We start from the raw sequence: 15,700 nt of genomic DNA on the forward strand, positions 1-15,700 counted from the left end.
GAAAAGGCCAGGGCCCAAATACTCCTCGGGGGCACTGAGCTGCGGAGAAGATTAATACCCAAGTTCAATTCCAGATTCTTAAAGCTGCCCCATCAAGTTTCAAAAAGTGGTTTTCGGGCGGATCACGTGTGGATTTTTTTGTAAAAAAGTTTATTGTCCAGACCTCAATATGATTAAGTACCTATTGATGGGCTTATTTGTCAAGTGGTCGTCTATACATTACTTTTCATAATAATAAATCCATAAAATAATGGATTTTATATTTCTCTTTATTTTGGAGAGCAAGATATAAGAGGAGTATTCATGAAGAATTACACCGCCAATTATTCATCCTATCAAAATATCTTCCCAATATGGTCTCATGGTGAATATTGTCGACGCCTACTCCAAACTTTGTTAGTCGATAAACTAGAGCTTTTGGCAAGCGGCACCCCTATGATATGTCAAATTGCCGAAAAAATCCCTATATAAAAACAATTAACACTTACCCCCCTATATTAACAAGTCAAAGTCACCCGCCCCCCTACCTGCAAATTTTATGATGTACGAGCGTTTAGTGCGACTTGTTGATGGTTTTTTGACTTGAAAAGTCTCAAATGCCCCTAAAATATTTTTTTATAATAAACATAAATTCAATAGAACTTAAATATAAATAATACAAATTTTTGGGTCAAATTGCAAATTTTAGAAACATTTTTAAAACCCTCTTTCCCCTTTTTCTTCTTTGACGACGGTGTGGAGACCAACCGGCAACCACCATCTGCATCTTCTCAGAGTTCCGATATGGATGCCGAGAGGACATATTTGAAGGGGTTTAGAAGATTGGGGAATGGATTTGCAGTTGACGGAGCCGCCGCCAATGGAGGTAATCAGTCAAATCTAATTCACCAACGGCGGATGTATTATTTGAAATTTCCATCTCCAGACTTCAATTCTTGGTCAGCGGAGAGAGGTGGCGGAAATGGTGGATGATAGAATGTGGATGGCGGAGAACAGGATGGGTTTTTTTTTTGGCGCAAATAATTTTTTTTTGCGATGCACGGGTGATGTACTAGTAGTCATTAAAATTAGAATACGAAATAAAAATTATATTGCAATAAAGTATACAACATTTCAAGTTAATCATTAAAAAGAACAAAATTACGCTTATTACGATTGTTATTGAAATTATAACACGCAATAAAATTACATTACAATACAAAATACAACATTTAAAAGTGACTATAATCGTGAGATTCTTGTTCTTGTTCATGCATAAAAACTCGTATTAAATAACTTCAATTATTTTTAAGGGATTTCACGTAAATTTACATGAAATGCAAGCTTGGTCCTATCACCCTTTATATATCCGCCCATACGAAACGTTTTATATATTATAATAATTGTTATGTTTTCTCAATTTTGTATAACTATCAATATCCATAATATAATTTTTAAAACTATCTGTAATCATAATTAACCATAATATATATCAAATTATTATAATATACGGTTATTATTATTGCGTTTAAGTTCAGTTATAGTTTTTTTTTTCTATTAACTTAAATTTAAAGGGGTCATTACAAATAAGCCCATCAATGGGTACTTATTCATAAAGAGATCCGGACAAAAAACTCATTTACCAATAAGTCCACACATGGTCCACATTTTTGTAAAAGACTAAGATAACCCCTCATACTTTAACATGCTACAATTTCATCCTTAACTTTATTTAATTTCACAAATTATTCAATTTTGACCCAAAACTTTTTTTTTCAAAAAAAAAAAAATATTTCAAAAACTTTTTTTTCCCCGCCGGATGCTGGCGTTGACCGGCGGTCAACGCCGGTCTCCTGCGTTGATTTTTCAAAAATAAAATTCTTCCGGATTTTTTCGCCGGTTTCCGGCGTTGACTTTTTCGAATTTTTTTTTTTCTTTTTCTTTCTTTCAGTAATTTTTTTTTCGTTTAAACAGCAATATTGCTGTGATTGACACTAATATTAGCTATATTACTGTTTAACACAGTAAAATTAACTAAACTACAGTTTAACACAGTAATATTGCTATATTAATCTCTAATACAGTAATATTAACACAACAAAACTCATTATTATTTTGTAATAGAGTAATATTACTATGTTGACCGTTCAACAAATGTAAACATAATAAAAAACCAAAAGAATTAATATTACTGTGAGTGATAGTAATATTACTATAACAACAGTAATATTACCGTTAACCACAGTAATATTACAATAATAGACATTAATATTATTACGTTACTCCGTGAATAACTCAAACAAACAAAAAATCCAAAACAAAATAATAATAATATTGATGTGGTTGACAGCAATATTACTATAACAACAGTAATATTACCGTCAACCACAGTAATATTATTGTGTTTACAGTAATATTACAATAATAGACAGTAATATTATTACGTTACCCCGTGAATAACTCAAACGAAACAAAAAACCCAAAAAAATAATAATATTGATGTTGTTTACAGTAATATTATTGTGTTTACAGTTATTTTACTGTCGACGACAGTAATATAATTACGTCGACTTGTCAACAAATCAAGCAAAATAAAAAAAAACAACAAAAAACAAAAAATAATAATATTACGTTAATTTACTGTCAGTGACAGCACAATTACGGTCAAACGTTTAGCGGCGGATGTAAAAAAAAAAAAAAAAAAAAAAAACTTAAAAAAACACTAAAAAAAATCAACGCCGGAGACCGCCGGTATTATTAGTTGGATATGGGATGGGTAAGGGTGTATATGATCAAAACCCGTATCCGTTATAGGTGAAATTTTTTAAAATCTGCACCTGCCCCATTAGCTAATGGGGCGGGGATTACCCAGTAAATCCGGAGCGGAGAGGGGCGTGTTAGACTGTCATCCCTAATTAGTGTTTTATTATTATTCCTATTACTATATGTATAATAATAATTATTATTATTATTGTTGTTGTAATTATATTCAATTGTCGTGAATGTAAAATAAATTTGGAGTTTTTGTATTATGGCATAATATCATGATGCCAATTAAAATAAAAGAAGTTGACAAATTAATCAATTAAATACTATCATATGGCTGGAATAAAAGAAGGATGTTTGATTCCAACTTTGCAACCAAACAACACTTCATAATGCACACATTTCTATTAGTAGTATTTAAAACTTTGTATGTGTTAAATGCTAGTCAATGTTTTTTGACAAAACACTTATAGAGAGTATCTGTATGACCAATGACAACCTAATTGCGTAATTAATTAAAAAGGATAATTAATTGAATATAATTTACTTTCTTCTACTTCTATATATTATATACACATAATTAACACACATTGCCATTTATTGATTGTGGGTTAAAAGTGTAGCAAAAAATATGTTAAAAAACCATAAAACATTCCTGCGTACTTTTACATTTAATAATATTATAATAATATTATAGAAATAATAAAAAATAAATAAAATTGGTACTTGCTAGCTATTTTCTTATTGTATATATTTAATAGTAACAGAAAATGTAGTTTAATAAGGATGTAATTGCTGATGAACTTCCTATCAGTAGTGCAGACTTCAGACATGGATTCTCAGCTCCTTCTTTGATTCTGCATTTTCACTACACGACAAACTGTCCCATGCTTCAGTACAGCACCTTGTTTTTGACCATCCATATATTATATACACACTTAATTATATCAAACTATATAGTTTATGTATATATAATTAAGTCATTATTTAATTCTTGATGGCCGCCAACTTAGATTAATATTTGACTCTTTACGAAGTATAGTGTATATATATGTAACTGTCCAGCTTCGAGAAAACATAACCAAAACATTCATCAGTTAATAAACATACACAAATAGAAATTAAGCCTACATACACAATATTATGGAAGTGATGACGATGATCCTGTTAGTCTCTGTCGTCTCCATCTCGATTTCAATATTCTTTGCATTCCTTTTCGGCCTCCACCACCACCTGTTCTTCAACAAGAACAAATCCTCCACCACCACCGCCGCCGGTCCCCTGCCGCCAGGACAAATGGGGTGGCCCCACTACAAGAAAAAATGGTTTTAGTGACGATTTGTTATGGTTGCTAAAAGTAAGAAAATGGTTGCTAAAACTTGTAGCGACCAAATTAGGCTTGGTCACTCGTGGTCACAACAGGGTGGCTACTAAAAGTATCAGTGACGAGCAAATCAGTTGGACACTACAAACATAGATTTAACGACCACCCAATAATGGTCGTTAAAGATGGAATCATTAGCGACAAATTTTAGACTCGCTAATGTTAAAATTAATGGTCGCAATAATATTAATATGGTTGCTATAGATATATAAATAGTAACCAAATATTTTTGGTTGATAAATGATATTCTTTTAGCCACCAAGTAGGTGGTTGCAATTGATTTATATGGTCACAAACATAACATATTTTAGTGACCACATTGCGACCAATAAATTTGTTGCTCAAAATAATAATTTAACTACAAGAATAGTTGGTTGTAATAAATTTTTATCTATCACAATATATATCTCAATTTATGTGCATATAATAAATTTATTGCTGCTAAAAAAAACAAATAATAATTGTAAAGAAAAAAAATTAAAATTGATAGCTAGTTTGTACATATTAGTAACTAACTAATTAATTGTTGACAAGTCAATTAAATCAGTGATTAATAATTTAATATATATACAGGAGAAACCAAACACTGTCTTGCAGACTAGTTGAACTAAACACCGCAATGACAACATTCACATCCGGAACTTGATTGAAGTAACATCATGAGCTTCAACTGCCTCTCTGCTTCTCTCTGGGTGCCTGAAATTGGATGCCACGAAAAATTAGAAGACATACATGCAATAGTTTTCCCAATGTAGTGATTATATAAGCAACAAAAACAATAAAGAAAATCTTATGGAATGAATCGATTTACCTTATCAGTAGAGCCACTAACTAAACTTTACCCTCAATTGCAAATTTGGCACCTATAAGTTATAACCTACGTAAGAGATAAAAATAGGAATCCAAGTTTATGAGAAACCAAGTTCAATTAATTTATCATAAAGAAACATGAAATGAAATATGCATATGATGCACCATTTTTACCCTGTTTAAATGCACCAGTTACTACCTGACCTTCTACAGGTCTGTCAAACATAACACTTGTTAATCAGATCCAACAATATAATGGCAATTTCATCCTGAAATAATTACAGAAAAAACAATACAATAGCTAGCATAAATATAAACTTAGATTTTCCAGCTATATGTAAGACATGAACATATACCTTTTGTATGTCAATTTCTGCTAGGGGTGGAAAACAAACTTGAATTGAACACAATGCCACTTAATAATCTGAACAGCCTTAGCTATTATTACCAAAGAAAATGTGATCCCAATTCAAGTTGTTAATAAGAGGTCAGGACTCGACCGGGCCTTTATCTAGGAAGTCGAGGGACATACACTATTTATTTAATAACATTTTTTGGATTACCTTAGACGTAAAACAAAATTGCAAAATAAAAGAATTATGTTGTTTCTCATGTTATCCTATTATTCACGAGTAGCTATTCCACTTACCTCCTATGAATCAAGTGCAAGAAGACAAGAGAATTAGCTGGGATTGAAAGTAGAAGATAAGATACAATAACTATGTTCCCTACTCACCCGTGGTTCTAAATCCATTAACCTTTGCTCCAGACATTGTATTCGGGAATGTAGTGCCGCCTCAAACTACCTAAAAGAATTTCACAATGTATATATGTTAGGCTCTTTTAAAGTCCGAAAATAAACACCAACATTGGTAGTGAAAATCAATGACTGCAAGTGTGGAGGATAACAAACCTCATGCACAAATGGCATCAATGGCCTCTATTCATGTTTTTTCGGATTTAAACTGGGTAGCATTCTATCTATAAAAAAAAATTCCCCTTTATTGTTAGTAACTAATGACCAAATATAAAAACTTCTCCATTTTTACTGTTAGTAACCCATAACCAAATATTAGTTCATTGACAATATGTGAGAATTATATGTACCCAATTAATAATAAAGACATATGTATAGTGCAATACACAAAAACCTCCACCAAATATTTCAATTTTATCCAATGTATAAGAGACAAACAAATAAGAAGTCAGATTCAATCTGAAAAATCTCAATTAAGAATTTAATTTTAAGTCGTTCATCATGACAAAATAAATTCCAAAATGGATATAAATATGAATAAACTATATAATTTCTTGATTTCCGATTTCAAAATTTGGGATTTTTGAGAAACCTGAGAAATCATGAAGAACTTGTGCTTAAGTGGGCTGCAACAAGGCCGACGGGGGCTGTAGAGACGACGCGAGATGAGGTGAGGGTTCATGATAGTTATCTTCATATACTACCGATTAATATGCGATGGATCGACGGAGCCGATTACTATGCGATAGATAGACAGAGCCGATTATCAAGTGATGAATCGATTGAGCCGATTATGGGTCGAGGGAGGCTGTAAGAGGGAAGAATAATGGATCTGATACAATTGGAAGAGATAGGGGTTTTCTTTTTTTTTTTTTTTGATAAGTGAAGAGAGAGGGGTTTTCAATCGCCGTATAAACTATTATTATATATAGGGTGGTGATATACGCAGGCCAAATTAAACATTCAGGCACTTTTTTACCATGGTTTTTTACCTTTTTACCATAACTATTTACCTTTTGTACTGTTCCTACCAAATCCTATAAAAGAAGAAAACTCAACATTCAAAGTGAAAAATTTCAGATATTCAACAATTTTTGCGATGGATCCAAACAACTTAGACCCGAATGTAAGTTTTTCGTTTTTTTCCCGAAAATTCATCTACTCGTGTGAATTTACGTGAGCACTTGCCAAGTGCTCGCGTAAATTCACACGAGCTCAAGAACAATTTTTTTATTCTTGAGCTCGTGTGAATTTACGCGAGCACTTGGCAAGTGCTCGCGTAAATTCACACGAGCTCAAGAACAAATTTTTTTTTTTTTTTTAATTAGCTCGTGTGATTTCACACGAGCAGAGGAGGTTTGCTCGTGTGAAATCACACGAGCAGAACCTCTCTGTTCGTGTGAAATCACACGAGCACCACAATTTTTTTTTTTTTTTTTTTTTTTAGTTTTATCCTTTAGTTTTATAATTTGCTAATTACATTAATATAAAAACAGGAAGTATACATAGATGTGGATGAAGATATTGAAACATTCGAGCTACATGATTTCAGTGAATTTTTCACAATTTCGACTGCATTTGATAGTAAAGATGCACTAGTCGAGTGGGCGATGAATATGGCCATCAGTCATGGACATGAGATTAGGCGACAGTCTTACCACGAGGGCCGACAGTATTTAACTTGCAAAAGAGCCTATAAGAGTCGAGGAAAAAATGCAGAGGTCGAAACAAGCCGGAAGTCCGGTTCAATAAAGTGTAAATGCCCTTTTGCGCTATGGGGTAAAGAGGGTCGTGATGGATTATGGCGCCTTACCATCAAAAATGGCAAGCACAATCATAATCCTCATAAATATCCACAAGGACTACGTTCGCTAAGTCGCCTGACTGAAGAGCAACGAGAAGTGACAAAGATACTGAAAAAGAGCCATGTGAAGCCGAAGGAAATTTTGCATCATCTGAGGCAGATGAATCCGGATACGGCTGCGTCCTTGAGAGAAGTGTACAATGAATCACAGAAAATTAGACGAGAGGAAATGAAAGGAAAAACAGTTATACAACATCTGTGGCACGAACTAAGTGAGAGTGGATACAGCAAATGGCATCGAACAAATCCAGCTGGTGATACAGTGCAAGACGTTATGTTTGCGCACCCTGATTCAATAAAGCTTTTGCAGTTATTTCCATACGTCATCCTGATGGATTGCACGTACAAGACTAACAGGTAATAATTATTTAAATGTGTATTACATTTATTATATATATATATATATATATATATATATATGTATATATATATATGTAAGAGTTGACTAAATTATAATTACCTTCATGTAGATATGAAATGCCTCTTTTGGAGATCATTGGGGTTACTCCCGTGGGAAGGAACTTCACTATTGCCGTTGCTTTTATGTCACGTGAAGATGGGGACACTTATGCATGGACATTGCGATGTTTGCGAGACATATTACCAATCGGGATAGAACCAGAAGTGATACTGACAGATCGTGAGCTGGGCCTACTGAAAGCATTGCCAAACGTGTTTCCACATTCGCATCACATGTTATGTTTATATCACATAAACAGAAACGTTGAGGCAAACGCGTCAAAATTCTTGGGTAACACCAAGTTGGGTATACTGTTCCGGAGGACGGTGTGGGCAAAATTAGTCGAATCTGAGACTGAGGAAGAATACGAATGCAACTATAGCGAGATAGTTAGTTTGTACGGGCAATATCAGAAGCTGATAACTTACATCAATGAAACGTGGTTGATTTATAAGGAGAGATTTGTTCCTATGTCGCTACATAACGATCATTTTATGATCATACGAGTACCGGTTTCATGCCCTCTTCCTCGTCTCCATCCTCAGTGGAGGTATTTTGCAGCTCCCAATTTACTACCTCTACGAGATTTTTACGCGGATCGACTTGCTTTTTGGACGACGTTGACTTCTAGGCATAGGTAGTACTGTATTACTGTAATTTTGTTTACGTTGTTATCGGACTTACTTATTTATTTATTTGTACGGATTATAATTATGTTGTATCGAACGAAATTATATGTTTATTTGTAGTATTAACGGGATTTAAAAAAAAAAAAAAAAAAAAAAAAAAAATTTGCTCTGCTCGTGCGTTTTCACACGAACAGAGGTGTTCTGCTCGTGTGAAAACACACGTGCAAAACGCCTCTGTGCGTGTGAAAACGCACGAGCGTATTTCCACGTAATTTTTTTTTTTTTTTTTTTTTTTTCTTTTTTTTAAAAAAAAACAAAAAAAAAAAAAAATAATAATAATATTTAATACGCTCGTGCGTTTTCACACGCACAGAGGCGTTTTGCTCGTGTGTTTTCACACGAGCAGAACACCTCTGTTCGTGTGAAAACGCACGAGCAGAGGTAATTTTTTTTTTTTTTTTTTTTTTTTTTTTTAAATCCCGTTAATACTACAAATAAAAATATAATTTCGTTCGATACAACATAATTATAATCCGTACAAATAAATAAATAACATATTACGGGCAAATAAGAAATATCCGCAAATCCAAAATGAAACATCCGTACAAAAAACTAAATCCGAAAACAAACAACAAATCACAACACACGAATACCAATTGTCAGGTGCAAAAAATCCGAAACAAATACACAAATAGATAACATGTACTACTGTCCACCCCTCGACCCCCGACCCCGAGTCCTCGGACCTCCCCCGCGACCTCTCCTAGGTAAGAGACGCAAATAGTGGGCATGTGGCGTCAACAAGTCCCTCAGCTGCGGCTGAATGCTCAGGAATGCCTCTGCTGCGTCGTCACCAGTCAAACCGAACACGATCGGAACTAGGAGCCGAGCTATATCGTTGGCGAACGGCTGGTCTGGCGGCACCGCAGCAACAACCCGTTCTGCAGGCGGAACTCTATCAGGGTTGCTAATGAACCGGTGCGTCCGCTCGATGTACCACTTCATGTACTCCTCGGCAACTGTTTCCGGCGGCCAGGCTTCAGGGTATTGCGACAGGTCAATGAAGTTGGCGTACTCGTTCTGCCACATGCCGTCAGGAGCGTGGAAAGTGACTTTGTATCCCGCGCCAAACAAGCCGCGGTAAATTCACACGAGTAAAAATCAAACTCCCATTTTTTTACGAAATAAATTTAAAAAAAAAAAAAAAAAAAAAATAATTTTAATTACTCGTGTGAATTTACACGAGCGGAACCACTTCGCTCGTGTAAATTCACACGAGTAAAAATCAAACTCCCATTTTTTTACGAAATAAATTAAAAAAAAAAAAAAAAAAAAAAAAAAAATTAATTACTCGTGTGAATTTACACGAGCGGAACCACTTCGCTCGTGTAAATTCACACGAGTAAAAATCAAACTCCCATTTTTTTACGAAATAAATTAAAAAAAAAAAAAAAAAAAAAAAAAATATTTAATTCACACTCGTGTGAATTTACACGAGCGAAGTGGTTCCGCTCGTGTAAATTCACACGAGTGTTGCTAAGCTCGATTTTTTTCGTTTTTTTTTTCGGATTCGTAATCTACATAACAAGAGGATCGTAAAAACGTAAAAATTACCTCCGATCTGTTGACGATTTGCACGGGCTTTGCGAAAGAAAATCGAGAGGGTTGAGAGAGTTTTTTGAGTTTTTTACCTTTTGGTTTTTGAGAAATGGTAAACAATGTGCCTGAATGTTTAATTTATGCCTGCACAAATCATTTCAGTTATATATAATACATTAATACAAATTTGCGCACACACACACACATATATATATATATATATATATATATATATATATATATATATATATATATATATATATATATATATATATATATATATATATATATATATATATATATATATATATATATTAATTTTGGAATTAGGATTTTCATATATTAATTGGTTTAATTAAATAAATTTTGAAAATTTCAAATGGTTGCTTTTAGAATACTATTAGCAGCCAAAACAATTCGGTTAATGTTCAGTCCGAAAATTTATAGCTACCATTAATCATTTTTGTTATCAAATTGGTCGCTATTAACATTATTTACAGTGACTATTAAATGAAGGTCGCTAACGAGTAGAGATTTGGTCACTATATAACTACTCAACTCTGGACAAATTATAGTGACCATTTATAGCTACCAAATATTAGTTGGTTGCAAAAAAAATACGTAAATTGACTATTGCAACCAAAATATTATTGGTCGCTATATGCATATATGTAGTGACCATTTTCTGATCATCGCTGAAAAATTGGTCGCTAAAGCTAGTTTTTCTTGTAGTGCCCCTAGTGGGGGAGAGCCTCCATTTCCTGTGGGCCGGGTGGAAGGGACACCCGGAGAAGTTCGTCTTGGACCGAGTGGCTAAGTACTCATCCACTGTTTTCAGAACTCACCTTGTGGGCGAGAAAGCCGCCGTTTTGAGCGGTGCCAGCGGCAACAAATTCTTGTTCTCAAACGAGAACAAGCTTGTCAAGGCATGGTTCCCAAGTGGCATCGACAAAATTTTCCCGTCTTCCACTCGATCTTCTTCCGAAGAAGAGGGCATCAAGTTGAGAAGAATGCTCCACACTTTCTTAAAAACCGAAGCCCTTCGTCGCTACATCGGTAAAATGGACCATATGGCCCAAACACACTTTGAGGAGGGATGGGAGAACAAGAAAGAAGTAGTAGTCTTACCTCTTGCAAAAGACTACACCTTCCAATTAGCTTGCAGGCTTTTTGCAAGTGTTGAGGATCCTCAACAGGTTGATAGATTATCGAAACCTTTTAATCTCTTGGCCTCAAGTTTATTTGCCGTCCCCATTGACTTGCCCGGAACACCCTTCAATAAGGGTATTAAGGCCTCCAAGATTGTCAGACAAGAGCTTGTTTCCATCATCAAACAACGGAAAATCGATTTGGCCGAAGGGAAAGCTTCGCCCACACAAGATATTCTATCCCACATGCTTCTCACCAGCGATGAAAATGGCAATTTCATGCAAGAGTTTGATATTGCGGATAAGATCTTGGGCTTGCTGATTGGAGGTCGTGATAGTGCTAGCGTTGCTTGCACTTTTATCGTCAAGTATCTTGCCGAGCTTCCCCATATCTACGATGGAGTCTACAACGAACAAATGGAGATTTTGAAATCAAAATCTCCAGGCGATCCGCTCAACTGGGAAGATCTACAGAAGATGAAATATTCATGGAACGTTGCTTGTGAAGTCATGAGACTTGCAACACCAGTCCCCGGAACATTCCGAGAAGCCATTGCTGATTTTTCGTACAGGGGTTACTTTATTCCAAAGGGTTTCAAGCTATACTGGAGCGCCACCGCAACTCACAAAAATCCGGAAATCTTTTCGGAACCGGAAAAGTTCGATCCATCAAGATTTCAGGGAGCGGGGCCCGCACCCTACACTTTTGTTCCTTTCGGAGGGGGACCGAGAATGTGCCCCGGATTAGAGTACGCAAGATTCGAGATTCTGGTGTTCATGCACCATCTTGTCAAGAGGTTCAAGTTCGAGAAGGTCATTCCTAATGATGGTAAATTTGTTGTCGATCCAATGCCGATTCCCGCCAAGGGTCTTCCTATCCGCCTCTTCCCTCACCAAAATTAAACCTTATTTACTTACTAATCCGATTATTTCATAATAGTAAATTATTTTATTCATTCCACTAGCTCCGATAGTTTGAGCTTTTTTTTATTTCGATTTGGTTTGTCATAACTTTAGTTGCTTACTTGATGAAGTATTATATGATGTGATTATCTCAATGGGAAATGTTTAAATATTATATTTGGATACCCTTCCTTTGTGCGTTGAACGTCTTTATTTGTTATTGTTTATATCTTCGTTTACTTCACTATCTCACTTCTATACTTTTTTTTGAAGTAATATTGCTACATTATTTTTTAGAAAGCATAATCCATTATTGCATAACCTCAACCATATAGATATAAATTTAACAAATAGGTTTATTAAATAAAAATAATTTAATAATAATAATAAATAAATCAGCGAAAATGATAAATGCAGGACCATAAATGATGAATGCAGTTTGGCCGAAAATTGCATATAAGGGTAGTACAGTACTTTTACTTCTCCAGTGGGTATGTCAAAGGATGATTTGGGCTTGGGTTTATCCTTAGTTTATTTGGTGGCTAGAGGGTTATGTAAAATAACCAAAAAAAAAATGTAGTTGATTATTGTATCTGTAGTTGTTTACGATACGATAAATCTGCCTGACAAAAAAAAAAAAAAAGACGACTTTATTAAAAAAAATTATTGAAGGTGATTACCGAAGTTGAAGGTGAAGCCGAAGCGGTGCGCCAAGCCATTTTATTCGCTATCTCTTGGCATTTGGAGGATATCATCATTGAAGGAGATTGCGTTCAAATAATGGAAGCTTTACGAAAGGGTGACACCGAAATCCGAATAGCCAAAAACCGAGAACCCAAAACCCGAAAATTCAAAACCCAAAAACCCGAAACCCGAAAACCTGAAACCCGAAACCCGAAAACCTAAAACTCGAAACCCGAACACCTGAAAACCCGAAAATCCGAAACCCGAAAATCTCGCTCCACTCCTTTGGGGCTATTTTGGATAATTGTTTAATTCTCGTTAATTCCTTGTCGTCGTGTTCCTTTTCCTTTGTTAAGAGACATGGTAGTTGACGTTTTCCCAAAAAAAACAAAATTCAAACCTCTCTGAGATGAAGAGTCTTTTTTGTGCAATTCCAAATGTGTATCTTCTCCCTTCACATCTGGTCATGTGTGCCTAATATATCCATCTTTTTCTCAAAAAAAGAAAAGAAAAAACTTAGGGGTCTCTCAAATGCAAATAACCAATTTTTTCAAAACAGGACCGCCTATGAAACCGAACAACCATTCGGGTCATGGTTTTATATTATCGAACCGGTTCAACCGGATTTTTGATTTTTTTAATATTATTTTATTAATTTTAATATTTATATTATTTTCTTTATATTTTTAATCTAGCACTTATTATTTTCAATTTTTACAATATTTCTTTTGCTTCTACTTTATATTTTCCCATTCTTTATTCTCCAAATTCGGCAACCATCCACATCTATTCGATCACCCATGATCATATAAGATATATTGCTTCTACTTTATATTTTCCCATTCTTTATTCTCCAAATTCGGCAACCATCCACCTCTATTCGATCACCCATGATCATATATGGCAATCCTTCGACCACTCATGATTAGATCCGACCACCCACCACTATGTCCGTGAAGGTTGACTCAAATCTAGCCACAAATAACCAACTCAGCAGTGGTTTGAGTGTTTTGGGCAAAACTCGAGTTCCTTGGCTGACTCGCTGCTTTCTCGTTTTTACCCGGTCGAACCGGATTTTGATGGTCCGACCTGGCGGTTTGGTCCGGTTCTAACAACATTGTGAATAACAAAGTGGATCTTGTATTATTAAAAAGAATAATGACGGGGTCTCGCTAATAGACCCTTTACTAATAATTCGTTACTATGCAATTGATTAATACACCTAAGCAATTGGAGATAACACGTCAACATTTGAACTCCAACTAAGCAATTTGAAGTTACACATAAGCAATTGGAAACATGTCATTCATTGAGACTATAGATCCTAGAGATGAAAATTTAACCTGCCCAATGGGTGCCCGCCTCGGATTTATCGAGAAATCCCCGCTCGTTAGCTAATGGGGCGTGTACGGGTTTTAAAGATTTCACCCCTAGCGGGACCGGGCGAGTATGGGTTTTGAACATAAACACCCTTACACGCTCCGTATCCAACCCGTTTATATGTTTTTATTAATTTTATATATTATAAAATACTTATTTTTAGAGATATTTTAATTTATTAAATTATAAATAAACTAAAAAATTACGGGTCCAGGGTGGGGCGGGTACAGGATGGGTTTAATAAAATCAAACCAGAAATGACTATGGGGTGGGGGGAGGGGGTTTTGGAGTGGGACATTTTGCTAGCGATATGGGTGCAGATTTTCTAAAACCCATCCCTTGGCCATCCTTAATAGATCCTCTTTTTACATAGATATGTAGATAGATTGTAGGTTTACAGTAAAAAAAGAAAAAAAAACAATAAAATTAGTCCACGAGATCATCATAGTCTATTCAACAAGAATTTTTACAGAAATCAAACAAAACTACATCATAAAAGATTAAAAAAAAAAAGAGAGAGAAAAAAAGAAGAAGAAAGGGAAAAAGAATTGCATCATCATACATTAGCATTTGCATGAAATATCCAAATGAACCCTAGAAATGATCTATTACTATAAAGAAAGAAGAAAAGTTCTCCCCCATCTTTCCCATATCTCAATTGAGCTTATTTTATAGGGGAAATTAGCTAAACACCCCTTATTTTATACTTATATAGGTAGAGATCTAATTTGTTAGATGAATATAGGTATAAGTCTTTTGACCTAAAAAAATAATATAAATGAAATTAAAATAATAGTATATAGACATAAATATCCTCAATTAATATTTATCTGAAAATCAGTATTTATAGAAAATGGGGGAGCAAATCCCACATATCACTCCACTCTTCTAACCAAATCACACGTGAGTCTCTCAATATGTCCTCTCTATGTCTCTCTTCCCCTGTCTCACGTGAATTTCTCTCCCCCTCTTTCTCTATCTCAATATTTATTTATTATTACTTATTTCTAATAGGCTTATTATTTTTATTTGCATTTTCTAATTAATTATGCTTATGTAAAAAACAAAACGAATTTGAAACGCATATTTAACGTCCCAAAATCGTTGTAATATGTGCATCTACTTGTCACATTTTGGCAGGATTTCATACATGTATTTGCATAATTTTTTGTCATATTTTTCATTATCCAATTCTTTATGTATCAAATTTTATATATTTCCAAGTTGTAATAGCAAAATGCAAAATATAATTTGCAATATATAAATTGCAACAATAAAGAGAGAAATACAAAAGAAAGGATAAACAAACTGCAATTTACGGCAGCAAAATAAAAAAC

General features: G+C 34.5%; 2 protein-coding genes and 1 long non-coding RNA gene across 4 annotated transcripts; 2 read left to right on the top strand and 1 right to left on the bottom strand.

Moving 5' to 3' along the window:
* Positions 1-4,590: 4,590 nt before the first annotated feature.
* LOC148772328 (uncharacterized) lies at positions 4,591-6,623 on the bottom strand. 2 transcript variants are annotated; one of them, XR_016035136.1, is made up of 6 exons: positions 6,289-6,621; positions 5,853-5,920; positions 5,676-5,745; positions 5,114-5,208; positions 4,941-5,006; positions 4,591-4,825 (listed from the first exon to the last, which is right to left on the bottom strand). It is a non-coding gene; the product is annotated as an uncharacterized LOC148772328 (long non-coding RNA). The 2 variants fall into 2 exon arrangements; XR_016035135.1 differs by having other exon boundaries at positions 5,114-5,745; positions 6,289-6,623.
* Positions 6,624-6,754: 131 nt separating this feature from the next.
* LOC105975407 (putative protein FAR1-RELATED SEQUENCE 10) lies at positions 6,755-8,661 on the top strand. Its single transcript, XM_088814986.1, has 3 exons — positions 6,755-6,822; positions 7,193-7,917; positions 8,031-8,661. The coding sequence occupies exons 1-3, from the start codon at positions 6,796-6,798 to the stop codon at positions 8,659-8,661; spliced, it is 1,383 nt and encodes a 460-aa protein (XP_088671112.1). The 5' UTR covers positions 6,755-6,795.
* A 2,097-nt stretch (positions 8,662-10,758) lies between these two features.
* LOC105969717 (beta-amyrin 28-monooxygenase) lies at positions 10,759-12,456 on the top strand. Its single transcript, XM_088814987.1, has 2 exons — positions 10,759-10,764; positions 10,965-12,456. The coding sequence occupies exons 1-2, from the start codon at positions 10,759-10,761 to the stop codon at positions 12,297-12,299; spliced, it is 1,341 nt and encodes a 446-aa protein (XP_088671113.1). The 3' UTR covers positions 12,300-12,456.
* The last annotated feature ends 3,244 nt before the right edge of the window (positions 12,457-15,700 follow it).

Source organism: Erythranthe guttata, chromosome 2 (assembly GCF_056151865.1).
Source record: "Erythranthe guttata isolate IM_541 chromosome 2, IM_541, whole genome shotgun sequence".
In the NCBI taxonomy this organism is placed as follows: domain Eukaryota; kingdom Viridiplantae; phylum Streptophyta; class Magnoliopsida; order Lamiales; family Phrymaceae; genus Erythranthe; species Erythranthe guttata.